Below are 27,232 nucleotides of genomic sequence, written 5' to 3' on the forward strand. Positions count from 1 at the left end.
TGGAGGGGCAGCAGTGGAACAGTGAGATACAGGACAAACTTCACTCCCAGAACTCAATCATATGTGGGCTTATTATGGATTATTTGCAGCTGCCAGGTAAGCGTCAAATGAGCAAATCAATTATTTAGATGTATCTATATGGTGTCTCTATTTGGTTATGTCAGGATGACGTAACTCTTTTTTTTTTGGGGGGGGGGGGGGATATTTTGGGTTTCAAAAAACACTCCAGGTCACTCTTGAACTTCTATGAGATATAAAGTATGTAAATATTATAATGGACTTATATATTTTAAATAACTGTCCTTTTTCTGGCTATCCTCTTCATGTATTTTGAATGGCATGGCAAGTTTTTCATTTATAATATCTGTAAGTATGACAATTTATTAATGGTAGCATATCTATTTGAATAATATGTTGGACTCACATGGTACACATCACATGGTATGAAAAAACATATCCAACATGTTATCTTGGATACAGGCCTTTGCATGAATTTAAATGTCAAAATTCGAAGAATTCCTCATGACAATATAGACATGTCAATACTGTATTGGAGCATCATGTACTCTGGGTTTAATTGTTCCAGAAAGCATAATTGAAAATGCTAAACCAGGTGGGCAGGTTTTGGCAGAGAGTAAACTGCAGAGAAGCTCCTCTGACATCAACCCTACACAGACAGCAAGTGATAACACCTTCAGCATAACCAAGGACTTCAGCTGCATCTACAGCAAAGGTAAAGCACGCCCAACATCATATTTAGGCATTTATGTTTCTAATCCGGTTTCGGTATGAGAAATGACTGATGAAATCCCAAATTCCCGCGAGATACTGCGTGGCTCCTAATCCATGACCAGATTTCTTACTTCTGAGGCTCCGTATTAGTTATTGGCAAATCCTCAATGGAATGTGGGATTTCAATCATTTCTCATGCTGAAACCGGATTACGGTAGATACATAAATCCCAAAAGATGATATTCGCAATGTCACTAAGCAAAAAACAAACAACCAAAACAGAAATAGCCACTACAATGTCAAAACATTATTTTGTTATGAGTTCTGTACCATTTGCTTGTGTATCCATTGTCATTCGCCAGCTAGCCGGCGTTAGCTAGCTAGCCAGCCTAGCAAACTCTAGTCTAGTCCAGTGGAAACCGATGCAACCAAAGAATTTGTATAAAACCAAGATAGACCACAGCCCGTCGTTTCAAATGTGAACAAATTAGTCATAGTGGGCAGAACAAGCATGGAGGTGGGCAGAGCCAAGCACTAGCTAGCGAGATCCTATTGGCGCGTTCTAGCATGCCTGCGCATATTTCCGTTAGGGAACGCCTACTCTGTGAAGTGCGCGTGTGCTATAACTGAATTTGCCTTTGCACTCCTTCTAAATAACGGTGACAGTGAGGTAGGTCCCTATGAGATTCAAGGCTCTATTTTGATGGTTATGGAGAAATCAACCACTAGGTGTCCTCGTTTACCCATAGATCAAATTGATTTCAACAGTACTGATAGAGACCGCTAGCATGCTGTAGCCTACTGGTGTAAAATGTCACTATTGCATATGATTTGTATATTAACATATCTGGGACATTTTGGAGAACACTTATGGATCTGTTAGAAACATACATACATCTATGTATTTTCACTGTAAACTGATTTGACAACTGATTTGCATTTCTGGGGTGAGATGGGACTAACTACACTGAACAAAAATATATACGCAACATGCAAAGTGTTGGGCCCATGTTTCATGAGCTGAAATATAATATCCCAGAAATTGTCCATATGCACAAAAAACGTATTTCTCTCAAATGTTGTGCACAAATTTGTTTACATCCCTGTTAGTGAGCATTTCTCCTTTGCCAAGATAATCCATCCACCTGACAGGTGTGGCATATCAAGAAGCTGATTAAACAGCATGATCATTACACAGGTGCACCTTGTGCTGGGGACAAAAGGCCACTCTAAAATGTGCAGTTGTCACACAACACAATGCCACAGTTTTGAGGGAGCTTGCAATGGGCATGCTGACTGCAGGAATGTCCACCTGAGCTGATGCCAGATAATTTAATGTTCATTTCTCTACCATATGCCGCCTCCAATGTCGTTTTAGAGAATTTGGCAGTACGTCCAACCGGCCTCACAACCACAGACCACGTGCATGGCGTTGTGTGGGCGAGCGGTTTGCTGATGTCAACGTTGTGAACAGAGTGCCCCATGGTGGCGGTGGGGTTATAGTACGGGCAGGCATAAGCTACTTACAACAAACACAATTGCATTTTATCGATGGCAATTTGAATGCACCGAGATACCTTGATGAGATCCTGAGGCCCATTGTCGTGCCATTCATCTGCCGCCATCACCTCATGTTTCAGCATGATAATGCACAGCCCCATGTCACAAGGACCTGTACACAATTCTTGGAAGCTGAAAATGTCCCAGTTCTTCTATGGCCTGCATACTCACCAGACATGTCACCCATTGAGCATGTTTGGGATGCTCTGGGTCGACATGTACTACAGCGTCTTCCAGTTCCCGCCAATATCCAGCAACTTTGCACAGCCATTGAAGAGGAGTAGGAAAGCATTCCATAGGCCACAATCAACAGCCTGATCAACTCTATGAGAACGAGATGTGTCGGGCTGCATGAGGCAAATGGTGGTCACACCAGATACTGACTGGTTTTCTGATCCACGCCCCTACATTTTTTAAGGTACCAACAGATGCATATCTGTATTCCCAGTCATATGAATTCCATAGATTAGGGCCTAATGAATTTATTTCAATTGGCTGATTTCCTTATATGAACTGTAACTCAGTAAAATCTTTGAAATTGTTGCATGTTGCGTTTATATTTTTGTTCAGTATAAATGAGAAATGGCAATCCAGGAGAAATGGAAATTCTGCATACTTTGTGATATCAAATGCCTCCTTACACTTTATGATGGGGATGCAACCAAGCTCACATGAAACCATTCATGAAGACAATGATTTGAAGTACATTTTCCCCTACCAGTGGAGACTGCTGAGGGGAGGACGACTCATAATATTGGCCAGAACGGAGCGAATGGAATGGCATCAAACCATGTGTTAGATGTATTTGATTCCATTCCACTAATTCTGCTCCAGCCATTACCACGAGCCCGTCCTCCCCAATTAAGGTGCCACCAAACTCCTGTGGCCCCTATCAGCGGAGTACAGGGCTGACAACTTTTGAAGAAAGCTTGAAGGTCAGGTTTATTTAGAATTTTTTGAACATAAATTCGACGACTTTGTTACTTTTAGATTTTTGGGGGATGAAATTTAAAGTACGTTAATATTTTTTATACATGTTTTTTTAGGTGTTTTGACACTTTATTCAGACATTAATTAAATTAGATGGGGAGACAGGCAAATGTGAGAAACTGTGGGAAGGTTGGTGGGAATGCTCTGCACAGGAAATACTAATATTAATGGTTGATGGCAGTGGGTAACCAAATCATAGATTGCAGGCTCCTTGTCCATAGACTGCTTCCAACATTTTGTATTTTGTCATTTTGGTGAACTCTCTCTTTAAAATAGGTCTGGAAGAAAATCCTGCTTGCTCTCCAGGAGGGTTGGCCACCACTGATCGATGTTTCCCCAGTGCTGGGTGGTTGAAAATGTTCTTGTTATAACAATTAATTTCTCAATCACCCAACCTTTAAAAAAATCTTATGATTATCAATTTTCAGGTGGTTTATGCCTACTAGTTGAATATTCTTTCCATCATCTTACTCTACATAGACAAAATGTATGATGCGTTTATGAGTTGTGAGTCCCCCTCTACCATCTCTGCCTAACATGTGCTCTATACTAAAATGGCCTGGAGCATTTAATATCCAATGCTTATTTGTAGGACTTATTCAAAACTGTCCATGAATGACTGCAAAAAGACATAGCCTTATATAAATCATTTTCAGAGACACAAGTAGGCATTTCAGACACTGGCAAAATTGGGAAGAAGTGGAATAATAAAATACTGTAACTGTGGGGAATAACATTAGTGTTCCTGCTGGCAAGCACACTAATTACCCTTTATTTGAGCCAATTGTTAAAAATGAGAATTGTTCAACTGATCCGACTTAATAAAGTAAATTGATAATAAAATCTATTGAAGACAAGATTACATAAATCTGCCCCTAAACCCTAACCAAATAATTGTTGTATGTATTGTCCCTCCTCTAGAATCAAACAAACACTTTTGGGTTCACAATCTGTTTGACAAAATTATTTTCATAGTTAGAAATCAGATCACCCTACCAAACTTCCCTGCTATAACATACTGTAGGTCTGTCTGCTGCCTTTTTGTTGTCAAAGCCTAAATGCCAATCGCCAAAAGAGGGGACTAAATCGATTTTAGTACATGCTGTCACAAGGCTGCATTCTGCAATAGGGACGGGAGTAACAGCAACCTAATTTTATTGGCAACATTGTACATAAAAACAGCGCTACGGTGCTGCTCTTTTTACAGTTTTATAAACTCAGCGGAGAACGTTCTCTTTCCATTCAGCTCCACTCTAATCTTTACATTTACGTCATTTAGCAGACGCTCTTATCCAGAGCGACTTACAGTTTGTGAGTGCATACATTTTCATACTGGCCCCCCGTGGGAAACGAACCCACAACCCTGGCGTTGCAAGCGCCATGCTCTACTAACGGAGCTACACGAGGCTCTTGAGGTGCGTTTCATTAAAACGCGCATCCAATCCCCTTGATCCTTACATAACTACACCAATCATATGCTTCAATGTGTCGCGGTTCACAGTTCTGTGGCAAGACAGGACAATGAAAGATGTTCTGGTCGTGATGTTAAATTGCGGTCACAAATCCTCCGATTTCAAAACGATTTGGAGCACAGTTTAAAAGTGAACGCACTATACAATGGACTTAGAAAAATAAAAGTAGTTCTTTTCAATGCGTGAAAGTTGGCAGCTCTGTGAGTATAAAAAAAGAAATATTATTATAGATAACGTCGTAAGATGACGCCTTCTCAGTATGCTGTGGTCCTCTGTAGCTCAATTGATAGAGCATGGTGCTTGTAACGCCAGGGTAGTGGGTTCGATCTCGGGGACCACCCATACGTAAAAATGTATGCACACATGACTGTAAGTCGCTTTGGATAAAAGCGTCTGCTAAATGGCATATTGATATTTGTTGCTTACTGCATACGTTTTTACTAAACAGTATGTTCTAAACAGTATGTAGTAGCCTACTACAGTATTAGTAGACCTACACAGTATGTATACTGAACAAAAATATAAATGCAACATGCAACTGTAACTCAAGACTTTACTGAGTTACAGTTCATGAGGAAATCAGTTAATTTAAATAAATTAATTGGGGTCTAATCTATGGATTTCACATGACTAGGAATACAGATATGCATCTGTTCGTCACGGATACCTTTTTAAAAAATGGGCCTCCGGATCTCGTCACAGTATTTCTGTGCATTCAAATTGCCATCAATAAAATGCAATTCTGTTCGTTGTCAGTAGCTTATGCCTGCCCGTACCATAACCCCACCGCTACCATGCGGCACTCTGTTCACAACGTTGACATCAGCAAACCGCTCGCCCACACGACACCATACACGTGGTCTGCGGTTTTGAGGCCGGTTGGATGTACTGCCAAATTCTCTAAAACGACATTGGAGGCGGCTTATACAGTGCCTTGCAAAAGTATTCATCCCCCTTGGCGTTTTTCCTATTTTGTTGCATTACAGCTTGTAATTTAAATGGATTTTTATTTGGATTTCATGTAATGGACATACACAAAATAGTCCAAATTGGTGAAGTGAAATGAAAAAAATGACTTGTTTCAAAAAATTCAAATAAAGAAATAATGGAAAAAAGGTGCATGCAAATGTATTCACCCCCTTTGCTATGAAGCCCGTAAATAAGATCTGGTGCAACCAATTACCTTCAGAAGTCACATAATTAGTTAAATAAAGTCCACCTGTGTGCAATCTAAGTGTCACATGATCTCAGTATATATACACACCTGTTCTGAAAGGCCCCAGAGTCTGCAACACCACTAAGCAAGGGGCACCACCAAGCAAGCGGCACCATGAAGACCAAGGAGCTCTCCAAACAGGTCAGGGACAAAGTTGTGGAGAAGTACAGATCAGGGTTGGGTTATAAAAAAATATCTGAAACTTTGAACATCCCACAGAGCACCATTTAAATCCATTATTTAAAAAATGGAAATAATATGGCACCACAACAAACCTGCTAAGAGAGGGCCGCCCACCAAAACTCACAGACCTGGCAAGGAGGGCATTAATCAGAGAGGCAACAAAGAGACCAAAGATAACCCTGAAGGAGCTGCAAAGCTCCACAGCGGAGATTGGAGTATCTGTCCATATGATCACTTTAAGCCGTACACTCCACAGAGCTGGGCTTTACGGAAGAGTGGCCAGAGAAAAGCCATTGCTTAAAGAAAAAAATAAGCAAACACGTTTGGTGTTTGCCAAAAGGCATGTGGGAGACTCCCCAAACATATGGGGGGGGGGGGGGAATAGTTATGCACGCTCAAGTTGTTTTTTTGTCTTATTTCATGTTTGTTTCACAATAAAAAATATGTAGCATCTTCAACGTGGTAGGCATGTTGTGTAAATCAAATGAAACAACCCCCCCCCCCCCCCCCCCCCCCAAAATCCATTTTAATTTCAGGTTGTAAGGCAACAAAATAGGAAAAATGCCAAGGGGGTGAATACTTTCGCATGCCACTGTAGTAGAGAAATGCATGTTCAAAAAAAAGAGGACTGAGCACGCCCCCATTTTCATCGACGGGGCTGTAGTGGAACAGGTTGAGAGCTTCAAGTTCCTTGGTGTCCACATCACCAACGAACTATCATGGTCCAAACACACCAAGACAGTCGTGAAGAGGGCACGACAAAGCCTATTCCCCCTCAGGAGACTAAAAAGATTTGGCATGTGTCCTCAGATCCTCAAAAAATTCTACAGCTGCACCATCGAGAGCATCCTGACTGGTTGCATCACCGCCTGGTATGGCAACTGCTTGGCCTCCGACCGCAAGGCACTACAGAGGGTAGTGCGTACGGCCCAGTACATCACTGGGGCAAAGCTTCCTGCCATCCAGGACCTCTATACCAGGCGGTGTCAGAGGAAGGCCCTCAAAATTGTCAAAGACTCCAGCCACCCTAGTCATAGACTGTTCTCTCTGCTACCGCACGGCAAGCGGTACCGGAGTGCCAAGTCTAGGTCCAAAAGACTTCTCAACAGCTTCTACCCCCAAGCCATAAGACTCCTGAACAGCTAATCATGGCTACCCGGACTATTTGCACTGCCCCCCCACCCCATCCTTTTTACGCTGCTGCTACTCTGTTAAGTATTTATGCATAGTCACTTTAACTCTACCCAAATGTACATATTACCTCAACTACCTCAACTAGCCGGTGCCCCCGCACATTGACTCTGCAACGGTACCCCCCTGTATATATAGCCTCCCTACTGTCACTTTATTTTACTTCTGCTCTTTTTTTTCTCAACACTTTTTGTTGTTGTTTTATTTTTACTTTTTTTGTTAAAATAAATGCACTGTTGGTTAAGGGCTGTAAGTAAGCATTTCACTGTAATGTCTGCACCTGTTGTATTCGGCGCATGTGACCAATACAATTTGATTTGATTTGGATGGATTATCTTGGCAAAGGAGAAATGCTCACTAACAGGGATGTAAACAAATTTGTGCACAGAATGAGAGAAATAAGCTTTTTGTGTGTAGAACATTTCTGGGAATTTTATTTCAGCTCATGAAACATGGGACCAACACTTTACATGTTGCGTTTATATTTTTGTTCAGTGTAGTTTTAATAAGAAATAGGCCTAAGCAAGACAGATTTCGGACATGGCCATTGCCTATATTTGAATGGTTTGGGCTAGAGGCCAGCAATTTTCTGCATTGTAAATTATAGCAATGGTCATCAGAATTGTTAAAATGTTTTAAAAACAATTCTAATTAATGCAACAGTTTGACAATGGATGAAGATACTCCAAACGTTTAGAAATTTTAAAACAAATTTGACTGACTGTCAAGACTGCTGTAGGTGGGTGTAGTGGTGGAATCAAGCGCAGGACACCGAAGTATAGTCCAAAAGACTTTAGTTCAAATTCCAACAAGGAAATACGAACAAAACTTGCCCGAAGGCAAAACTACGCACGAAGGCGACACAAACAAAAGGCGCACTAAACATGTGCGTAAACGCTCCAACACAGTGGAGTGAAGCTTAACCGAGCGAAAATACAAGCACAACACACGACAGAAAATAATCACACACAAACACAGACACACCCAACGAGACTTAAATAGAACACTAATGAGGACTAACTAGACACAGGTGTACAACATCAAGACCAAACCAAACGAACATGAAACATAGATCGGTGGCAGCTAGTACTCCGGGGACGACGACCGCCGATGCCTGCCCGAACCAGGAGGAGGAGCAGCCTCGGCCGAAACCGTGACAGTACCCCCCCCCCTTGACGCGCGGCTCCAGCCGTGCGCCGACCCCGGCCTCGGGGACGACCAGGAGGACGCGGAGCAGGGCGCGCGGGATGGTCCCGGTGGAACTCCGACAGGAGAGATGGGTCTAGGATGTCCCTCCGCGGCACCCAGCACCGCTCCTCCGGGCCGTACCCCTCCCACTCCACGAGATACTGGAGACCCCCCATCCGGCGTCTGGAGTCCAAGATGGACCGAACGGTGTACGCCGGAGCCCCCTCGATGTCCAATGGGGGCGGAGGAGTCTCTCCTATCTCATTGTCCTGGAGTGGACCAGCTACCACCGGCCTGAGAAGAGACATGGAACGAGGGGTTAATATTCTTATATTCAACAGGTAGATGTAACCTATAACACACCTTGTTCAATCTTCTCAGGACTTTAAAGGGCCCCACAAACCGCCGACCCAGCTTCCGGCAGGGCAGGCGGAGGGGCAGGTTTCTGGTAGAGAGCCAGACTCGATCTCCGGGTGCGTACACCGGCCCCTCACTGCGGTGGAGATCGGCGCTCGCCTTGTGACGAAGGACGGCCCGCTGCAGGTGGACGTGGGCAGCGTTCCACGTCTCTTCCGAGCGCCTCATCCAATCATCCACCGCAGGGGCCTCGATCTGGCTCTGCTGCCATGGTGCCAGAACCGGCTGGTAACCCAATACACATTGGAAAGGGGTTAGGTTAGTAGAGGAGTGGCGGAGAGAGTTCTGGGCCATCTCGGCCCAGGGAATGTAACGCGCCCACTCCTCAGGCCGGTCCTGGCAATACGACCTCAGAAACCTACCCACATCCTGGTTAACACGTTCTACCTGCCCGTTACTCTCCGGGTGGTACCCCGAGGTAAGGCTAACCGAGACCCCCAGACGCTCCATAAACGCTCTCCACACACGGGAGGTAAACTGAGGGCCTCGATCAGACACTATATCTTCGGGGACCCCGTAATGCCGGAAGACGTGGGTAAATAGGGCCTCCGCGGTCTGTAGGGCAGTAGGAAGACCCGACATAGGGAGAAGACGACAGGCCTTAGAGAACCGGTCCACAACGACCAGGATGGTGGTATTCCCCTGAGAGAGGGGAAGGTCTGTTACAAAATCCACCGAGAGGTGGGACCATGGTCGTTGTGGAACGGATAGGGGCTGTAACTTACCCCTGGGCAGATGTCGTGGCGCCTTACACTGGGCGCACACCGAGCAGGAGGAGACGTAAACCCTCACATCCCTAGCCAAAGTAGGCCACCAGTATTTAGTGCTAAGGCAATGCACTGTCCGGCCAATACCCGGATGTCCAGAGGAGGGTGACGTGTGAGCCCAGTAGATGAGTCGATCCCGAATCTCGAGCGGAACGTACCTCCGACCCTCAGGACATTGTGGAGGGCTGGGGTCTGTACGCAACGCTCGCTCGATCTCGGCATCGACCTCCCACACCACCGGTGCCACAAGGCAAGACTCCGGTAGTATGGGAGGAGGCTCAACGGACCTCTCCTCCGTGTCATACCGCCGGGACAGTGCATCTGCCTTACCATTCTGGGACCCAGGGATGTACGTGATTTTAAATACGAACCTGGTGAGAAACATACTCCATCGAGCCTGGCGAGGGTTCAGTCTCCTCGCTGCCCGGATGTACTCCAGGTTCCGATGGTCAGTCAAAATGAGGAAAGGGTGTTGAGCCCCCTCAAGCCAATGCCTCCACACCTTAAGGGCTTGAACTACAGCTAACAGCTCCCTGTCCCCAACGTCATAGTTACGCTCCGCCGGGCTGAGCTTTTTGGAGTAAAAAGCACAGGGGCGGAGTTTAGGTGGCGAGCCGGACCGTTGAGAGAGAACGGCCCCTATACCAGCCTCAGACGCGTCTACCTCAACCTGAAATGGAATTGTGGGATCCGGATGCGCCAGCACCGGAGCCGACGTAAACAGGTCCTTCAGTCTCCCAAAGGCCCTGTCCGCATCAGCTGACCACTGCAGGCGCACCGGACCCCCCTTCAGAAGGGACGTGATGGGAGCTGCCACCTGTCCAAAACCCCGGATAAACCTCCGGTAGTAATTCGTGAAGCCCAAGAACTGCTGCACCTCTTTTACAGTGGTTGGAGTTTGCCAATTACGCACAGCGGACACACGATCCACCTCCATTCTCACCCCTGACGCGGACAACCGATAACCCAAAAAGGAGACCGACTCCTGGAAAAACAGACATTTCTCTGCCTTGACATATAGGTCGTGCTCCAACAGCCTCCTCAATACACGTCGCACCAGGGTTATATGCTCGGCTCGGGTAGACGAGTACACCAGAATATCATCAATGTACACGACCACCCCTTGTCCCTGCATATCCCGGAAAATGTCATCTACGAAGGATTGGAAGACTGATGGAGCATTCATCAACCCATATGGCATGACAAGATACTCGAAATGACCTGACGTGGTACTAAACGCCGTTTTCCATTCATCGCCCTCCCTAATGCGCACCAAGTTATACGCGCTCCTGAGATCCAATTTCGTGAAAAACCGCGCCCCATGCAATGACTCCGTCATGGTCGCAATCAGAGGGAGTGGATAACTGTATTTCACAGTAATCTGATTGAGACCACGGTAATCAATGCACGGGCGCAACCCTCCATCTTTCTTTTTCACAAAAAAGAAACTCGAAGAGGCGGGGGAAATGGAAGGCCGAATGTATCCCTGTCTCAAAGATTCGGCTATGTAAGTCTCCATAGCTTTCCTCTCCTCTTGAGACAAAGGATACACATGGCTCCGTGGGAGCGCTGCTCCTGCCTGGAGATCAATCGCACAATCCCCCTGTCTATGGGGAGGCAACTGCGTCGCCCTAGTTTTGCTAAACACAAGAGCTAAATCCCCATATTCAGGCGGAATGTGCATTGCGGGCACTTGGTTTGGACTTTCCACCGAAGTCGCCCCCACGGAAACACCCAGACATCGCCCCTCACACTGAGCAGACCACCCATCGAGAGCCCTCTGTTGCCACGAAATAGCAGGGTTATGGGTGCTTAACCAGGGAATCCCCAGCACCACTGGGTACGCAGGAGAGTCGATCAGATACAGCTGTATAGTCTCTTCATGACCCCCCTGCGCACACATCCTAAGCGGCGCTGTGACCTCCCTGATCAACCCCGACCCCAACGGGCGGCTATCTAAGGCATGTACGGGAAAAGGTTTGTCAACAGGCAGGAGAGGGATCCCTAACTCTAAACAAAACTTTCGATCAACAAAATTCCCAGCTGCGCCTGAATCTACTAGCGCCTTATGCTGGGAATGAGGTGCAACCTGTGGAAAACCAACAGGTATACAAAAGTGCGCAACAGAAAGCTCTGGGTAAGCGGGGCGTCTACTCACCTGGGAGGTCCCCCCAGTGCGTGGCCTGTTGTCCTCTCCCTCGGAGAACCCTCCCCAGCACCTGGCCGCAGTGTGCCCTCCACGACCGCACTTGGTGCAGGAGACAGGCCCCCTCGGGCTCTTCCTCCTCCGCTCTCTAGCGCCAGCGCCCCCGAGCTCCATGGGGCACGGCTCAGAGGCGCTGGAGGGTGAAATGGACGGACCCCCCTCGGAACGTCCGCGGGTAGCTAGCAGGTTATCCAGCCTGATGGACATGTCGACCAACTGGTCGAACGAGAGGCTGGTGTCCCTACAGGCCAGCTCCCGACGGACGTCCTCGCGAAGACTACATCTGTAGTGATCGACGAGAGCCCGCTCATTCCACCCTGCATCTGCCGCTAGAGTACGGAATTCTAGGGCGAACTCCTGGGCACTCCTCCTCCCCTGCCGGAGGAAGACCAGACGCTCCCCCGCCGCTCTCCCCTCCGGGGGATGGTCAAACACCGCCCTGAAGCGGCGGGAGAACTCGTCGTAGGTGATGGTATCCGCGTCGATCCTCCTCCACTCCGCGTTGGCCCATTCCAACGCCTTCCCGGAAAGGCAGGAGATCAGGGCGGACACGCTCTCATGTCCCGAGGGCGCCGGGTGCACGGTGGCCAGGTACAGCTCCACCTGGAGAAGGAATCCCTGACACCCGGTCGCGGTCCCATCGTAGGCCCTCGGGAGCGAGAGTCGAACTCCTCGGGGTTCCGGAACGGGAATGGGCTGACTGGCCGATGGTGCTGGCAGGGAGGATGGCGGTGGAGGAGTCCCCCAGCCTCGGATGGTGGTGATCACCTCCTGCAGTGCGGACCCCATCTGCAGGATCTGGTCACTCTGTTCCCGGACCTTGTCCTCCAGCGTCGCCTGGGCTGCTGCGGCTCCTGCTGATTCCATTCTTTATGTTGTGTGATTCTGTCAAGACTGCTGTAGGTGGGTGTAGTGGTGGAATCAAGCGCAGGACACCGAAGTATAGTCCAAAAGACTTTAGTTCAAATTCCAACAAGGAAATACGAACAAAACTTGCCCGAAGGCGAAACTACGCACGAAGGCGACACAAACAAAAGGCGCACTAAACATGTGCGTAAACGCTCCAACACAGTGGAGTGAAGCTTAACCGAGCGAAAATACAAGCACAACACACGACAGAAAATAATCACACACAAACACAGACACACCCAACGAGACTTAAATAGAACACTAATGAGGACTAACTAGACACAGGTGTACAACATCAAGACCAAACCAAATGAACATGAAACATAGATCGGTGGCAGCTAGTACTCCGGGGACGACGACCGCCGATGCCTGCCCGAACCAGGAGGAGGAGCAGCCTCGGCCGAAACCGTGACACTGACATGGAGTTCAGGGATTCAATTTATTGTAAAATTCCACTTTTTTTCTTAGAATGCACTCATACATTTTCTAATGGTATCAGGTTTTTTGTGTGTGCTAAAATAAAGAAAATGATATGTGCCTCATTTGCATAAATACACTGGGAGTATTTGCATTAATGACTAAATGAACATAAAGGGGTGGAATTTAACACATGTGGACTCCAATCAAGAAAATATCTCAAATCGCATGTGGACTCTAATGTAGAAACATCTCAAGGATGATCAATGGAAACAGGACGTACAGTGGGGAAAAAAAGTATTTAGTCAGCCACCAATTGTGCAAGTTCTCCCACTTAAAAAGATGAGAGAGGCCTGTACATTTCATCATAGGTACACGTCAACTATGACAGACAAATTGAGAAAAAAAAATCCTGAAAATCACATGGTAGGATTTTTTATGAATTTATTTGCAAATTATGGTGGAAAATAAGTATTTGGTCAATAACAAAAGTTTCTCAATACTTTGTTATATACCCTTTGTTGGCAATGACACAGGTCAAACGTTTTCTGTAAGTCTTCACAAGGTTTTCACACACTGTTGCTGGTATTTTGGCCCATTCCTCCATGCAGATCTCCTCTAGAGCAGTGATATTTTGGGGCTGTCGCTGGGCAACACAGACTTTCAACTCCCTCCAAAGATTTTCTATGGGGTTGAGATCTGGAGACTGGCTAGGCCACTCCAGGACCTTGAAATGCTTCTTACGAAGCCACTCCTTCGTTGCCCGGGCGGTGTGTTTGGGATCATTGTCATGCTGAATGACCCAGCCTCGTTTTATCTTCAATGCCCTTGCTGATGGAAGGAGGTTTTCACTCAAAATCTCACGATACATGGCCCCATTCATTCTTTCCTTTACACGGATCAGTCGTCCTGGTCCCTTTGCAGAAAAACAGCCCCAAAGCATGATGTTTCCACCCCCATGCTTCACAGTAGGTATGGTGTTCTTTGGATGCAACTCAGCATTCTTTGTCCTCCAAACACGACGAGTTGAGTTTTTACCAAAAAGTTATATTTTGGTTTCATCTGACCATATGACATTCTCCCAATCCTCTTCTGGATCATCCAAATGCACTCTAGCAAACTTCAGACGGGCCTGGACATGTACTGGCTTAAGCAGGGGGACACGTCTGGCACTGCAGGATTTGAGTCCCTGGCGGCGTAGTGTGTTACTGATGGTAGGCTTTGTTACTTTGGTCCCAGCTCTCTGCAGGTCATTCACTAGGTCCCCCCGTGTAGTTCTGGGATTTTTGCTCACCGTTCTTGTGATCATTTTGACCCCACGGGGTGAGATCTTGCGTGGAGCACCAGATCGAGGGAGATTATCAGTGGTCTTGTATGTCTTCCATTTCCTAATAATTGCTCCCACAGTTGATTTCTTCAAACCAAGCTGCTTACCTATTGCAGATTCAGTCTTCCCAGCCTGGTGCAGGTCTACAATTTTGTTTCTGGTGTCCTTTGACAGCTCTTTGGTCTTGGCCATAGTGGAGTTTGGAGTGTGACTGTTTGAGGTTGTGGACAGGTGTCTTTTATACTGATAACAAGTTCAAACAGGTGCCATTAATACAGGTAACGAGTGGAGGACAGAGGAGCCTCTTAAAGAAGAAGTTACAGGTCTGTGAGAGCCAGAAATCTTGCTTGTTTGTAGGTGACCAAATACTTATTTTCCACCATAATTTGCAAATAAATTCATAAAAAATGCTACAATGTGATTTTCTGGATTTTTTTCTCTCAATTTGTCTGTCACAGTTGACGTTTACCTATGATGAAAATTACAGGCCTCTCTCATCTTTTTAAGTGGGAGAACTTGCACAATTGGTGGCTGACTAAATAATTTTTTTCCCCACTGTACCTGAGCTCGATTTCGAGTCTCATAGCAAAGGGTCTAAATACCTATGTAAATAAGGTATTTTTGTTTTTTATTTGTAATACATTTGCTAAAATATCCAAAAAGCTGTTTTTGCTTTGTCATTTTGGGGTATTGTGTGTAGATTGATGAGGGGAAAAAATAATTTAATCAATTTTAAAATAAGGCTGTAACATAACAAAATGTGGTAAAAAGTCAAGGGGTCTGAATACTTTCAGAAAGCACTGTATATACACACTACCGGTCAAAAGTTTTAGAACACCTACTCATTCAAGGGTTTTTCTTTATTTTTTGTTATGGTGTGGGGGTGCTTTGCTGGTGACACTGTCTGTGATTTATTTAGAATTCAAGGCACACTTAACCCTGTAGCTCAGTTGGTAGAGCATGGCGCTTGCAACGCCAGGGTTGTGGGTTCGTTTCCCACGGGGGGCCAGTATGAAAATGTATGCACTCACTAACTGTAAGTTGCTCTGGATAAGAGCGTCTGCTAAATGACTAAAATGTAAAATGGCTACCACAGCAATATGCCACCCCATCTGGTTTGGGCTTAGTGGGATCATTTGTTTTTCAACAGGACAATGACCCAACAGACCTCCAGGCTGTGTAAGGGCTATTTTACCAAGAAGGAGAGTGATGGAGTGCTGCATCAGCTGACCTGGCCTCCACAATCCCCCCACATCAACCAAATTGAGATGGTTTGGGATGAGTCAGACCGCAGAGTGAAGGAAAAGCAGCCAACAAGTGCTCAGCATATGTGGGAACTCCTTCAAGACAGTTGGAAAAGCATTCTAGGTGAAGCTGGTTGACAGAATGCCAAGAGTGTTCAAAGCTGTCATCAAGACAAAGGGTGGCTATTTGAAGAATCTCAAATATAAAAATATATTTTGATTTGTTTAACACTTTTTTGGTTACTACATGATTCCATATGTAATATTTCATCATTTTGATGTCTTCACTATTATTCTACACTGTAGAAAATAGTAGAAAAATAAAGAAAAACCCTTCAATGAGTAGTGTATATGTATATATATTTGTGTGTGCGTATATACACTGAACAAAAATATAAACGCAACATGTAAAGTGTTGGTCCCATGTTTCATTAGCTGAAATAAAAAAAATCGCATACATTTTCCATACGCACAACTTGGTTGCAATTTAAATCAATCTCGTTTTCTGGTACTCCTACAAACGTTTTGCTGCTCCCAACTATTGAAAGTTGGGAGCAATTTCTACCAATGAAAAAAAGTTAATTTAGAGCCCTGACCGTGTCCCTTTATCTTTAGATCTACTCCCTGCTCTCAGTGGTGAGGACACAACCAAAGGTTTCTTCCAAGAGCTGGTGAGCGTTCTCCTCAGCTATGTCTGCAAGTCGTTCAGAAGGAGCTCCAAAGTCCTGGACTTCCACCACCCTCACCAACTCAGAGAGGGTCTGGAGGGCTTCAGTCTGGATCTCCCAGACCAGCCAGAGAACCTGGAACAACTCCTGGTCGACTGCAGGGACACCTTGAAGTATGGAGTCAAAACAGGTACCGTAAGAGCTGTCAACTGTTTTGCGGAAGATTTACCGAAAATATACTATAGGTACGAAACATGTACTCCATGTACCAGTAAGTCATTGCTTCTGTCCAGGCAATGGCTGACATTACAGACATCATAGACATTATAGATTAGTAGAATGTTCCAGAATGTCCTCATCTGTCCCCAGGTCACCCACGGTTCTTCAATCAGCTGTCATCAGGGCTGGATGTCATCGGTTTGGCCGGGGAATGGCTGACATCTACCGCCAACACAAACATGTAAGATTTACATTCTCCCTAAGGTGTAAGATCTCATTTCTCACTAAGCCCTCATATTGCAGAATTACATTTGCCAGAGAACAGATCTGACATTTACCAGAGAACAGTATGTATCAAGCTTCTCAGAGTAGTAGTTCTGATCTTGGATACATTGTGCCTTTTAGATCATAATGAATAAAATGACATGGACAGGGTGGACCTGATCCTAGATCAGCATTCCTACTCTGAGGCGCTTGATACATACAGGCCCAGTTGACACTAGGGCCTACGGTGTGATCTGTTCTCTGGTAAATGTCATTCTGCAATATGTAAAACCTTTTTTCTAGGTTTACTTATGAAGTGTCCCCAGTGTTCATTCTGATGGAGGAGGTTCTACTGAGGAAGATGCAGGAGATTGTGGGTTGGTCAGAGGAAGAGGGGGATGGTGTTTTCTGTCCAGGTACAGTGTTAGCTACATTCTGACCTTACTATCAATACAAACAATGTAGCCAATGACAAACATACACTGTGATACATTTATCCTTGTTACTTCCATTGAATTGGTTCATTTTGCCCTCTTAATCTTGGATATATGTATGAAAAAATATATATACAGTGGGGAAAAAAAGTATTTAGTCAGCCACCAATTGTGCAAGTTCTCCCACTTAAAAAGAAGAGAGAGGCCTGTAATTTTCATCATAAATACACGTCAACTATGACAGACAAAATGAGAAAAAGAAATCCAGAAAATCACATTGTAGGATTTTTAATGAATTTATTTGCAAATTATGGTGGAAAATAAGTATTTGGTCAATAACAAAAGTTTCTCAATACTTTGTTATATACCCTTTGTTGGCAATATGTTCAGGTCAAACGTTTTCTGTAAATCTTCACAAGGTTTTCACACACTGTTGCTGGTATTTTGGCCCATTCCTCCATGCAGATCTCCTCTAGAGCAGTGATGTTTTGGGGCTGTCGCTGGGCAACACAGACTTTCAACTCCCTCCAAAGATTTTCTATGGGGTTGAGATCTGGAGACTGGCTAGGCCACTCCAGGACCTTGAAATGCTTCTTACGAAGCCACTCCTTCGTTGCCCGGGCGGTGTGTTTGGGATCATTGTCATGCTGAAAGACCCAGCCACGTTTCATCTTCAATGCCCTTGCTGATGGAAGGAGGTTTTCACTCAAAATCTCACGATACATGGCCCCATTCATTCTTTCCTTTACACGGATCAGTCGTCCTGGTCCCTTTGCAGAAAAACAGCCCCAAAGCATGATGTTTCCACCCCCATGCTTCACAGTAGGTATGGTGTTCTTTGGATGCAACTCAGCATTCTTTGTCCTCCAAACACGACGAGTTGAGTTTTTACCAAAAAGTTATATTTTGGTTTCATCTGACCGTATGACATTCTCCCAATCCTCTTCTGGATCATCCAAATGCACTCTAGCAAACTTCAGACGGGCTTGGACATGTACTGGCTTGAGCAGGGGGACACGTCTGACACTGCAGGATTTGAGTCCCTGGCGGCGTAGTGTGTTACTGATGGTAGGCTTTGTTACTTTGGTCCCAGCTCTCTGCAGGTCATTCACTAGGTCCCCCCGTGTGGTTCTGGGATTTTTGCTCACCGTTCTTGTGATCATTTTGACCCCACGGGGTGAGATCTTGCATGGAGCCCCAGATCGAGGGAGATTATCAGTGGTCTTGTATGTCTTCCATTTCCTAATAATTGCTCCCACAGTTGATTTCTTCAAACCAAGCTGCTTACCTATTGCAGATTCAGTCTTCCCAGCCTGGTGCAGGTCTACAATTTTGTTTCTGGTGTCCTTTGACAGCTCTTTGGTCTTGGCCATAGTGGAGTTTGGAGTGTGACTGTTTGAGGTTGTGGACAGGTGTCTTTTATACTGATAACAAGTTCAAACAGGTGCCATTAATACAGGTAACGAGTGGAGGACAGAGGAGCCTCTTAAAGAAGAAGTTACAGGTCTGTGAGAGCCAGAAATCTTGCTTGTTTGTAGGTGACCAAATACTTATTTTCCACCATAATTTGCAAATAAATTCATTAAAAATCCTACAATGTGAATTTCTGGAATTTTTTTCTCTCAATTTGTCTGTCATAGTTGACGTGTACCTATGATGAAAATTACAGGCCTCTCTCATCTTTTTAAGTGGGAGAACTTGCACAATTGGTGGCTGACTAAATACCTTTTTCCCCCACTGTATGTATGCACTCACTAACTGTAAGTCGCTCTGGATAAGAGCGTCTGCTAAATGACTAAAATGTAAAATGTAAAATATATTGTTTAGTTGTTATGAAGTTAAATTATAAGATTAAGACAATCTCTTAGTGAGATATCCATCTATAATACAGTATGTATATATATTTCCTCAGGAGGGACCATGTCCAATCTGTACAGTGTACTACTGGCCAGATACCACTTTTTCCCTGAAGTGAAGACCAAAGGGATGACTGCTCTGCCCAGGCTAATCCTCTTCACCTCAGCACATGTACGCATCACCAATATTCACATTAGGTCATGTTTATTCACATTATCTATAAACATGTACTGACATACTTTTTTCCCTCCTCTAGAGTCATTATTCAGTCAAGAAATCTGCGGCAGTCCTTGGGATAGGGAGTGAAAATGTTGTGGTGGTGAAATGTGATGACCGGTAAGCAAGGACGACAGAGTGATTTGCATTTGTTGATCGTGAATGTTGACAATATCATCAGAGCTAGAGGAGTGATGTTGTTTTTTCTATTCAAGGGGAAAGATGATCCCTGCAGAATTGGAGTCAAGTATCATTACTGCCAAAGATCAGGTAATGGATGAATGAGTCTGCTCTTGCCAAACTGAGGAATAAAGGGATTTTTGAATGAAATACATGTAAGCATACCTGTATACAGTATTTTCAGCCAGGGAAGGATTTAGTCAAATTAGGAAGAAACAGACACCCCCAACAGAATACACTCAAACCAGAATTTCTGTTTTCCAGTCAACAACATTGTCTGGTGCATAAAATGAGCTACCAGAGCTCCAGTGCGTTGGCAGGGATTATTTCACAGGATCAGGTCAATACACTCATCATGATTCCTGTCATCTTTCTCCCTCTCTCTCTCTCTCTTCAGGGTTGTGTCCCGTTCTACGTCAATGCCACAGCAGGCACCACTGTGTACGGAGCCTTTGATCCTCTCAATGCCATCGCAGACATCTGTGAGAGCCATGGACTCTGGCTGCATGTTGATGTATTTACCTTAAAGCATCTGTCTATACATCACGGTTTAACAGACACAGATTTATCTTTATCCTGGATTTAAGATATATTTCAATTGGCCATGCTTTTTAGTCCAGTACTAGGCATAATTTGTGTCTGGGAAACCGTTCCCATAAGAATTTGTAATATTTAAGATATAATAATATGCCATTTAGCAGACACTTTTATCCAAAGCGACTTACAGTCATGTGCGCATACATTTTTACGTATGGGTGGTCCCGGGGATCGAACCCACTACCCTGGCGTTACAAGCGCCATGCTCTACCAATTGAGCTACAGAGAACCACATATAAAATATGTGAAGATAAGATTGTACTTACAGTAAGATTATCTTTATTTCTTAACAGGCAGCCTGGGGCGGAGGACTGTTGATGTCCAAGAGGCACCGTGTGAAACTACAAGGGATTGAACGGTAGGTACGGTAACCCGAGAGAACAGAGACTTGAGGACACCCAAAATCTACAGCTCCCCGAAAAGATAATATATTGCTAGTTTTCACTCTAACGTATAGCCAGGATCAATTCAATTTGGGGGGTACTGTTTCCATTTACAATTGAATTGGAATTGACCCTCAACAGCAACTGCCTTGATTGGTTCTTACATGCAGGTCTATTTGAATTATTTTCATTATAGAGCCTGGTCTGTGACTTGGAACCCTCATAAAATGATGGGTGCTCCGCTGCAATGCTCAGCCATACTGGTGAAGAAAAGGGTGAGTAGTCTAACGCTATGATTTTATATTTATTTATTTTTTATCAAGACTACCAATACATCCATCCTGAACTACAATTTGCACACATGCATGCATGCACGCACGCAATCACTCAGAAACACACACACATAATGTAATCAGTGGTTTCTCACTCACAGGGCCTCTTGCAAGACTGTAATCAGCTGTGTGCAGAATACCTCTTCCAAACTGACAAGCACTACGACACCTCGTATGACACCGGAGACAAGACCATTCAGTGTGGCAGACACGTTGATGTCTTCAAGCTCTGGCTCATGTGGAAGGCCAAGGTATGTAACACACTCACATGGATCTTTTTCTTTTCTTTATCAACTGATCAATAAAACACATATACCCATTCCTCTACATTTATATTGTATTTTTTATATGTCTCTTCTTAGGGTTCAGAAGGCTTTGAATCACAGGTCAATAAATGTTTGGAAAATGCTGAGCACTTGTTTGACAAAATCAAACAAAGACCAGACTTTGAACTCGTCTTCAAAAGCAAAGTAAGTCTGTTTATTTAAGTCCCATGTAGTTATTGAATAATTCCTCAGTGAGATGAATTGTTGTAAGCCTTTTATGTATGATACATCCCCATGCAGCCTGAACACAGCAACGTGTGCTTCTGGTACATCCCACCAAGTCTGAGGAAAATGCCACCAGGTCCTGAGAGGAACAGGAGACTCCATGAGGTAATGCTACACCTTGGATCTCTAATATAGTGATATATTAGATGTCTTAATCCATTAGATACTGCAGATACTGTATCTGTACCAGTGATTAATTTGTAAATCGGGATGTGCCGGAACAAATAGTGAGCGCGAGAAGGGGCAACCTGGGGAGTTCTGAGGTACCGGAACGCATGAGAAAAAAAAAAACCTTTATAATAAAGCGTTGCGTGCATATCATCGCATTTGCGTAGTGGAATAGAGCAGTAGAGTAGAGGCACTTACAGAAGTTGCACACATTGGGAGAATGTTTAGTAGCCTATGTAACAGGTAGGAAATACCTGTTTTTGTACAGTTTTTCTCAGATCAGCCTTGGGAGGTTGAGCAACAAACAGAGTGGTGTCTCTGTTGCCCAACACATTTAACCTAACCACAGTACTTAGAAGTAGTAGCACCTTTCCTAATAGTATAGGGTGAAAAGTTACAAATAACTCACTGTATGCAGCCCCTCAGATTATGTGGTTAATAGCATGGAGCATCCACCTGCAATACATCCCAATACCTAAAACAGGTTAGGCCCCCTACCCCAAGGCAGTAGTAATGAAAAGACAGTTCTGCTTGAAAATAATGACAATATATCGTCCATTTTAGGCAACAACACAACAGGCACAATTTCACAGTTCACAAAATAGCTTACTGTAACCTACCTCACGTGCACGCGTAGCCTAGCTTGAATTAAACCAATGAAAACATAGCAATACAACCTAGCAGTTTTACAGCATTTATATCCGATATCCCAATAACAAACCAACAAAAACAGAATGACACTCGTTACTGTGTTCATGGAGTCTGTATGAGGGCTGTCAGGGACTACAATAATAGAAGTAGTCTGCAACGTTGTCACGGTAATCTTATTCTCCTTTGAATGGCTAATTAGGCCTAAATGTTCATTATTAACAGTGTCCCTTCTTATCCTTGCACTACTATGTAATGTCATTCAACTGAAAAGTCCACAACCTTAATTGTCCTCTTCTTTCAGGACATAAACAGAAAGCTCTATTACCTCCACGGGAATCTTCTATAACTAAATCACTTCAACTCACGGCTCTCCTCTGGTGTCGGTAACAATTCTTCGATGTCCATCACTCCGGTGGGTAGCTAGCTCCATCGATTGAACTCACGTTAATCCCGAAGGCGAAAATGACAGTCATTCGGTGGTATGGAACAGTCCTCTTTCTCAAACGATACTCGGTATGGAATAATCCTCTTCCAGAACTAGCACGTCCTCTTTCTCCAACGATAAGTGACTTTTTGAATTCGGCTCTTCTCTTCTCTTCTCATTATTGTTCGCTCTCTCTCCTCCTTTTGCAACACACTTGCCTGTGCACTCCCTCATGCCACCTCTCCGCAGGACCTTTTTAGAGCCGGCCGTGACATCACCTGGCTCATAGTAGTCTTGGAAAGTCACTGAACAGAACAGCAAAAGCCATATCCCTAGACTCCGCCACATTTAGGGTTCGGGGAAAATGTGGCCTTTTATAAACACATTTCTACATAATTTTACATGACTGGAGACATTGGTAGAATCTTTTTTAATACACACAAATACTTTAAATGGCAGGCTACTTTGACACTGACAAACTGAGAATCTGAGATCAATAAAAATGTATTGAATCCATCAATAGCCTAGGCCTAGGTGTGTGGAGACACATATTGTAGGCTACAATGTGAGGAGGAAATTATAGTCCTAAAATGCTTTCCAGTTTCACTCACTCCCTTGATGGCCGATGTGCTCGTGCCAAAAGCCTATCTCTCTCTAGTAAAACAATATTTGGAAGTTGATCAAATATTTTGGTAGCCTACAGTATAGTCTTCTCTTTTCAGCAGGAGCCATTTGCTTTCCAACGTGTGTTTTCCCTCAATTGTATTTGAAATATTGCGAAAGGCCTGTTTTGTCTGCATGCTGTTTTATTTTTTTGTGTGTATTTTACCCCCTTTTTCTCCCCAATTTCGATATTTTCTCATTGCTGCAACTCCCCAACGGGCTCGGGAGGCGAAGGTCTAATCATGCATCCTCCGAAACATGACCCACCAAACCGCGCTTCTTAACACCCGCCCGCTTATCCCGGAAGTCAGCCGCACCAATGTGCCAGAGGAAACACTGTTCAACTGATGACTGGGGTCAGCCTGCAGGTGCCCGGCCCACCACAAGGAGTCACTAGAGCGCGATGAGCCAAGTAAAGCCCCCCGGCCAAACCCTCCCCTAACCCGGACAAAGCTGGGCCAATTGTGCGCCGCCCTATGTGACTCCCGATCACGGGCGGTTGTGATACAGCCCAAGATCGATGCCTCTAGCACTGCGAACCCGGGTCTGTAGTGATGCCTCTAGCTCTTAGACCGCTGCACCACTCGGGAGGCCCTGCATGCTGTAGGCTATTCCTTGTTATTGGGCTACAATCCACAGCTAGGCTATTTTTTTAAAGAAGCAATTTATCCTCTGTGGCTAAATTATAGGCCTTCTCATGGTGTAGTAGGCTATTCTGAATGATTTCATTTATTTCTGAACAGACAGCAGTAATTTAACTTTGGCAAATTTATTTCAATTTATCAAGGGGGCTGCAGCACCTACAGACCCCTTTGCGCAGCTATGATTCTATTAGGAAATGAATGATGACGTGCAACACTGGAGAGATGAGAGTTGCAGAATCATGTCTATCAGAGCAGAGAGGAAGAGAGATCATAAAAAGTTGATCTCATTCTAGTTATGTGAGAGATACTGGCGCGCTTCTCACACAGCCACGGCCAGGCGTTGGTCTCAAACATAGGTTACAATGTTGCGCAAACCATAAACCCGGGCCTTCCCAACCCGAATCAACTCTTGGAATATTAGGCCCGGCCTGAAAATCTACTTTTTGACATTATGTTTTTTGGGGGCAGGAGAATTAAGGAAGAGGCAACTCGAATGAACTTTGATCGCTTTTATTCAAATTTTACATTGCAAAAAGTGAACATTATTTTTCATGCCTCGAGAGGTACCGGAGCCGGCCAAATAGGTTCCGGGACAAAACAGTCCAAAACGGAGAGGTGCCGGATCCTGCTCAAATTAAGCACTGATCTGTACTCATAACTAGCAGCAGCACATTTTGACTTCAGTTCATACTCTTTATATCTATACTCTATAAAGTTATAGCAAAATAACTGTTTGGTTTCTAAGGTGGCACCAAAGATCAAAGCCAAGATGATGGAGCAGGGGATGGCCATGATTGGCTATCAGCCGCTTGGAGACAAAGTGAACTTCTTCCGATGTGTCTTCTCCAACCCGGCCACACAGACAGAGGATGTGGACTACCTGTTGGAGGAGATCGCTTGTCTCGGTCATGATATATGCATCAGGATTGAGACCAATTTATGAATCAGGTTGGGTGAATCAGGGTTGAGACCACTTTATGAATCAGATTGTGGCTCAGATCAACTTTAAAACATGCATTTAGAATTATTCTCAAATGTTTTATTGCGTAAATATTCATTTTTTATAAATATATTCAAATATTATTTGTATTCCAGAGTATCACGGAATCATTATACTGTAGCCAGTTTAATTCTACATTCATTTTATTTGTGTACAACAATATTGTATCTAAGATTTGACATTTCAGAATATCAATGTTAAGAAGGCAACAGTTGATGGGGTTATTAAAATGTTGAACAAAATCATATTGTCATCGTGTGTGCCCAAAATGTTTACATTTCACTAAAACGTTCAACACCATCTGTAGGTGAAAATGAAGAATTTAACAAATACAATCACAGCACTCTAAAATGGGTCAGTTATGTTTTTCATATGAATTAACATAAGTACAATTTTTTGCTTTTCTGAGTGAATCACAATAGAGAAGCTGGAATAATGGTGATTGGTTATATTGCTTTAACTCTTTATTGCAAAAAAAATGAAAAATACTTTCAAAAAGGCCAATTCATCAATATCTGTACGCATTCCAAATACAGAGTATAACAATAATTTCTTCCCTCAGTACGACAGCACTATCCCTGGTTAAGAAATAGCCTGAATGCTGGCATTGTGACAATGTCCTGTAATTTTGGGGAGTGAGAAAGATTCCAAACAGCTTATTAGTATCCAGTCTTTCAGTCACAGGATATCATGGTGAACTGTTTGTAGATGCAGGTCCTGTTGTACAGTAAGAGTAGGACAAAACTCTGAAGAACCACTAAGCCCACCCTGGTTGTGAACGAGCTCTTACAACAACCTTCCTCCCTCTCCCCATGTTCCTCCCCCAACCCTGGTTTTCCCTCGTCAGACACAGGCACCGGAGACATCCCCTTTGGCTGCCCAGCCCATAGGTGCCTACCTGAATGTTCACCGGGCACTGTAGCGCTCTCTTGGTGGTCTGTAGACAGGTAGCAGGTGTTACTAGGCAGCTGTATGAAGACAGGTATGTATTCTGTGGGAGATGGGACAGAGATGACAGCCATAGTGTCCGGGTCATCAGGGAGCTGGGAGACGGAGACCCCAGGGGGCAGTCCAGGAGCTTGGGCCTGCGCCGCAAATTGTAGTAGTTCAGACAGATCTGACATTCTAACACTGAGTTTTGTGAAACAGGTTCCATAATCATGAGTTTGGTCTGTTGTGTCAATGACAGTCACAAGATGTCAAACCACAAACAAACAGTCTGTTTGGCGTGACCCTGGACAACACCCTGTCGTTCTCCGCTAACATCAAGGCGGTGACCCTATCCTGTAGGTTCATGCTCTACAACATTCGGAGAGTACGACCCTGCCTTACACAGGAAGCGGCACAGGTCCTAATCCAGGCACTTGTCATCTCCCGTCTGGATTACTGCAACTCGCTGTTGGCTGGGCTCCCTGCCTGTGCCATTAAACCCCTACAACTCATCCAGAATGCCGCAGCCCGTCTGGTGTTCAACCTTCCCAAGTTCTCTCACGTCACCCCGCTCCTCCGCACACTCCACTGGCTTCCAGTTGAAGCTCGCATCTGCTACAAGACCATGGTGCTTGCCTACGGAGCTGTGAGGGGAACGGCACCTCCGTACCTTCAGGCTCTGATCAGTCCCTACACCCAAACAAGGGCATTGCGTTCATCCACCTCTGGCCTGCTGGCCCCTCTACCTCTGCGGAAGCACAGTTCCCGCTCAGCCCAGTCAAAACTGTTCGCTGCTCTGGCACCCCAATGGTGGAACAAGCTCCCTCACTACGCCAGGACAGCGGAGTCACTCACCACCTTCCGGAGACACTTGAAACCCCACCTCTTTAAGGAATACCTGGGTTAGGATAAAGTAATCCTTCTACCCCCCCCTTACCCCAACCCCCAAAAAATTTAATAAAAATAAATAATACATATTGTAAAGTGGTTATCCCACTGGCTATAAGGTGAATGCACCAATTTGTAAGTCGCTCTGGATAAGAGCGTCTGCTAAACGACGTAAATGTAAATGTTGTTCCCTCAGTATGAACATGCAGATTAGGGAACCATTGCATATCCAGAGGGAGACAGATGTTTCATGCTCTTGGTCTCACCTCTTTTTTAGTTGTGTCATAGTACTTAGTTAAATCCACGTCTGGCTCCATCTACCCTATTAGAGAGAAGACATTTGT

At 44.7% G+C, this 27,232-nt stretch overlaps 1 protein-coding gene across 1 annotated transcript; it reads left to right on the forward strand.

The window, feature by feature from the left end:
• Window positions 1–25,305, forward strand: LOC311150744 (glutamate decarboxylase 1-like). The gene is made up of 15 exons (XM_084188268.1): window positions 1–96; window positions 587–733; window positions 16,435–16,677; window positions 16,857–16,947; window positions 17,274–17,386; window positions 19,317–19,432; window positions 19,518–19,597; window positions 19,693–19,747; window positions 20,055–20,171; window positions 20,548–20,612; window positions 20,834–20,912; window positions 21,071–21,220; window positions 21,332–21,439; window positions 21,536–21,625; window positions 24,816–25,305. The coding sequence occupies exons 1-15, from the start codon at window positions 75–77 to the stop codon at window positions 25,011–25,013; spliced, it is 1,674 nt and encodes a 557-aa protein (XP_084044394.1). The 5' UTR covers window positions 1–74; the 3' UTR covers window positions 25,014–25,305.
• Window positions 25,306–27,232: the final 1,927 nt, after the last annotated feature.

This window comes from Coregonus lavaretus (assembly GCF_964263955.1).
Source record: "Coregonus lavaretus genome assembly, chromosome: 23".
NCBI classification, from domain to species: Eukaryota; Metazoa; Chordata; class Actinopteri; order Salmoniformes; family Salmonidae; genus Coregonus; species Coregonus lavaretus.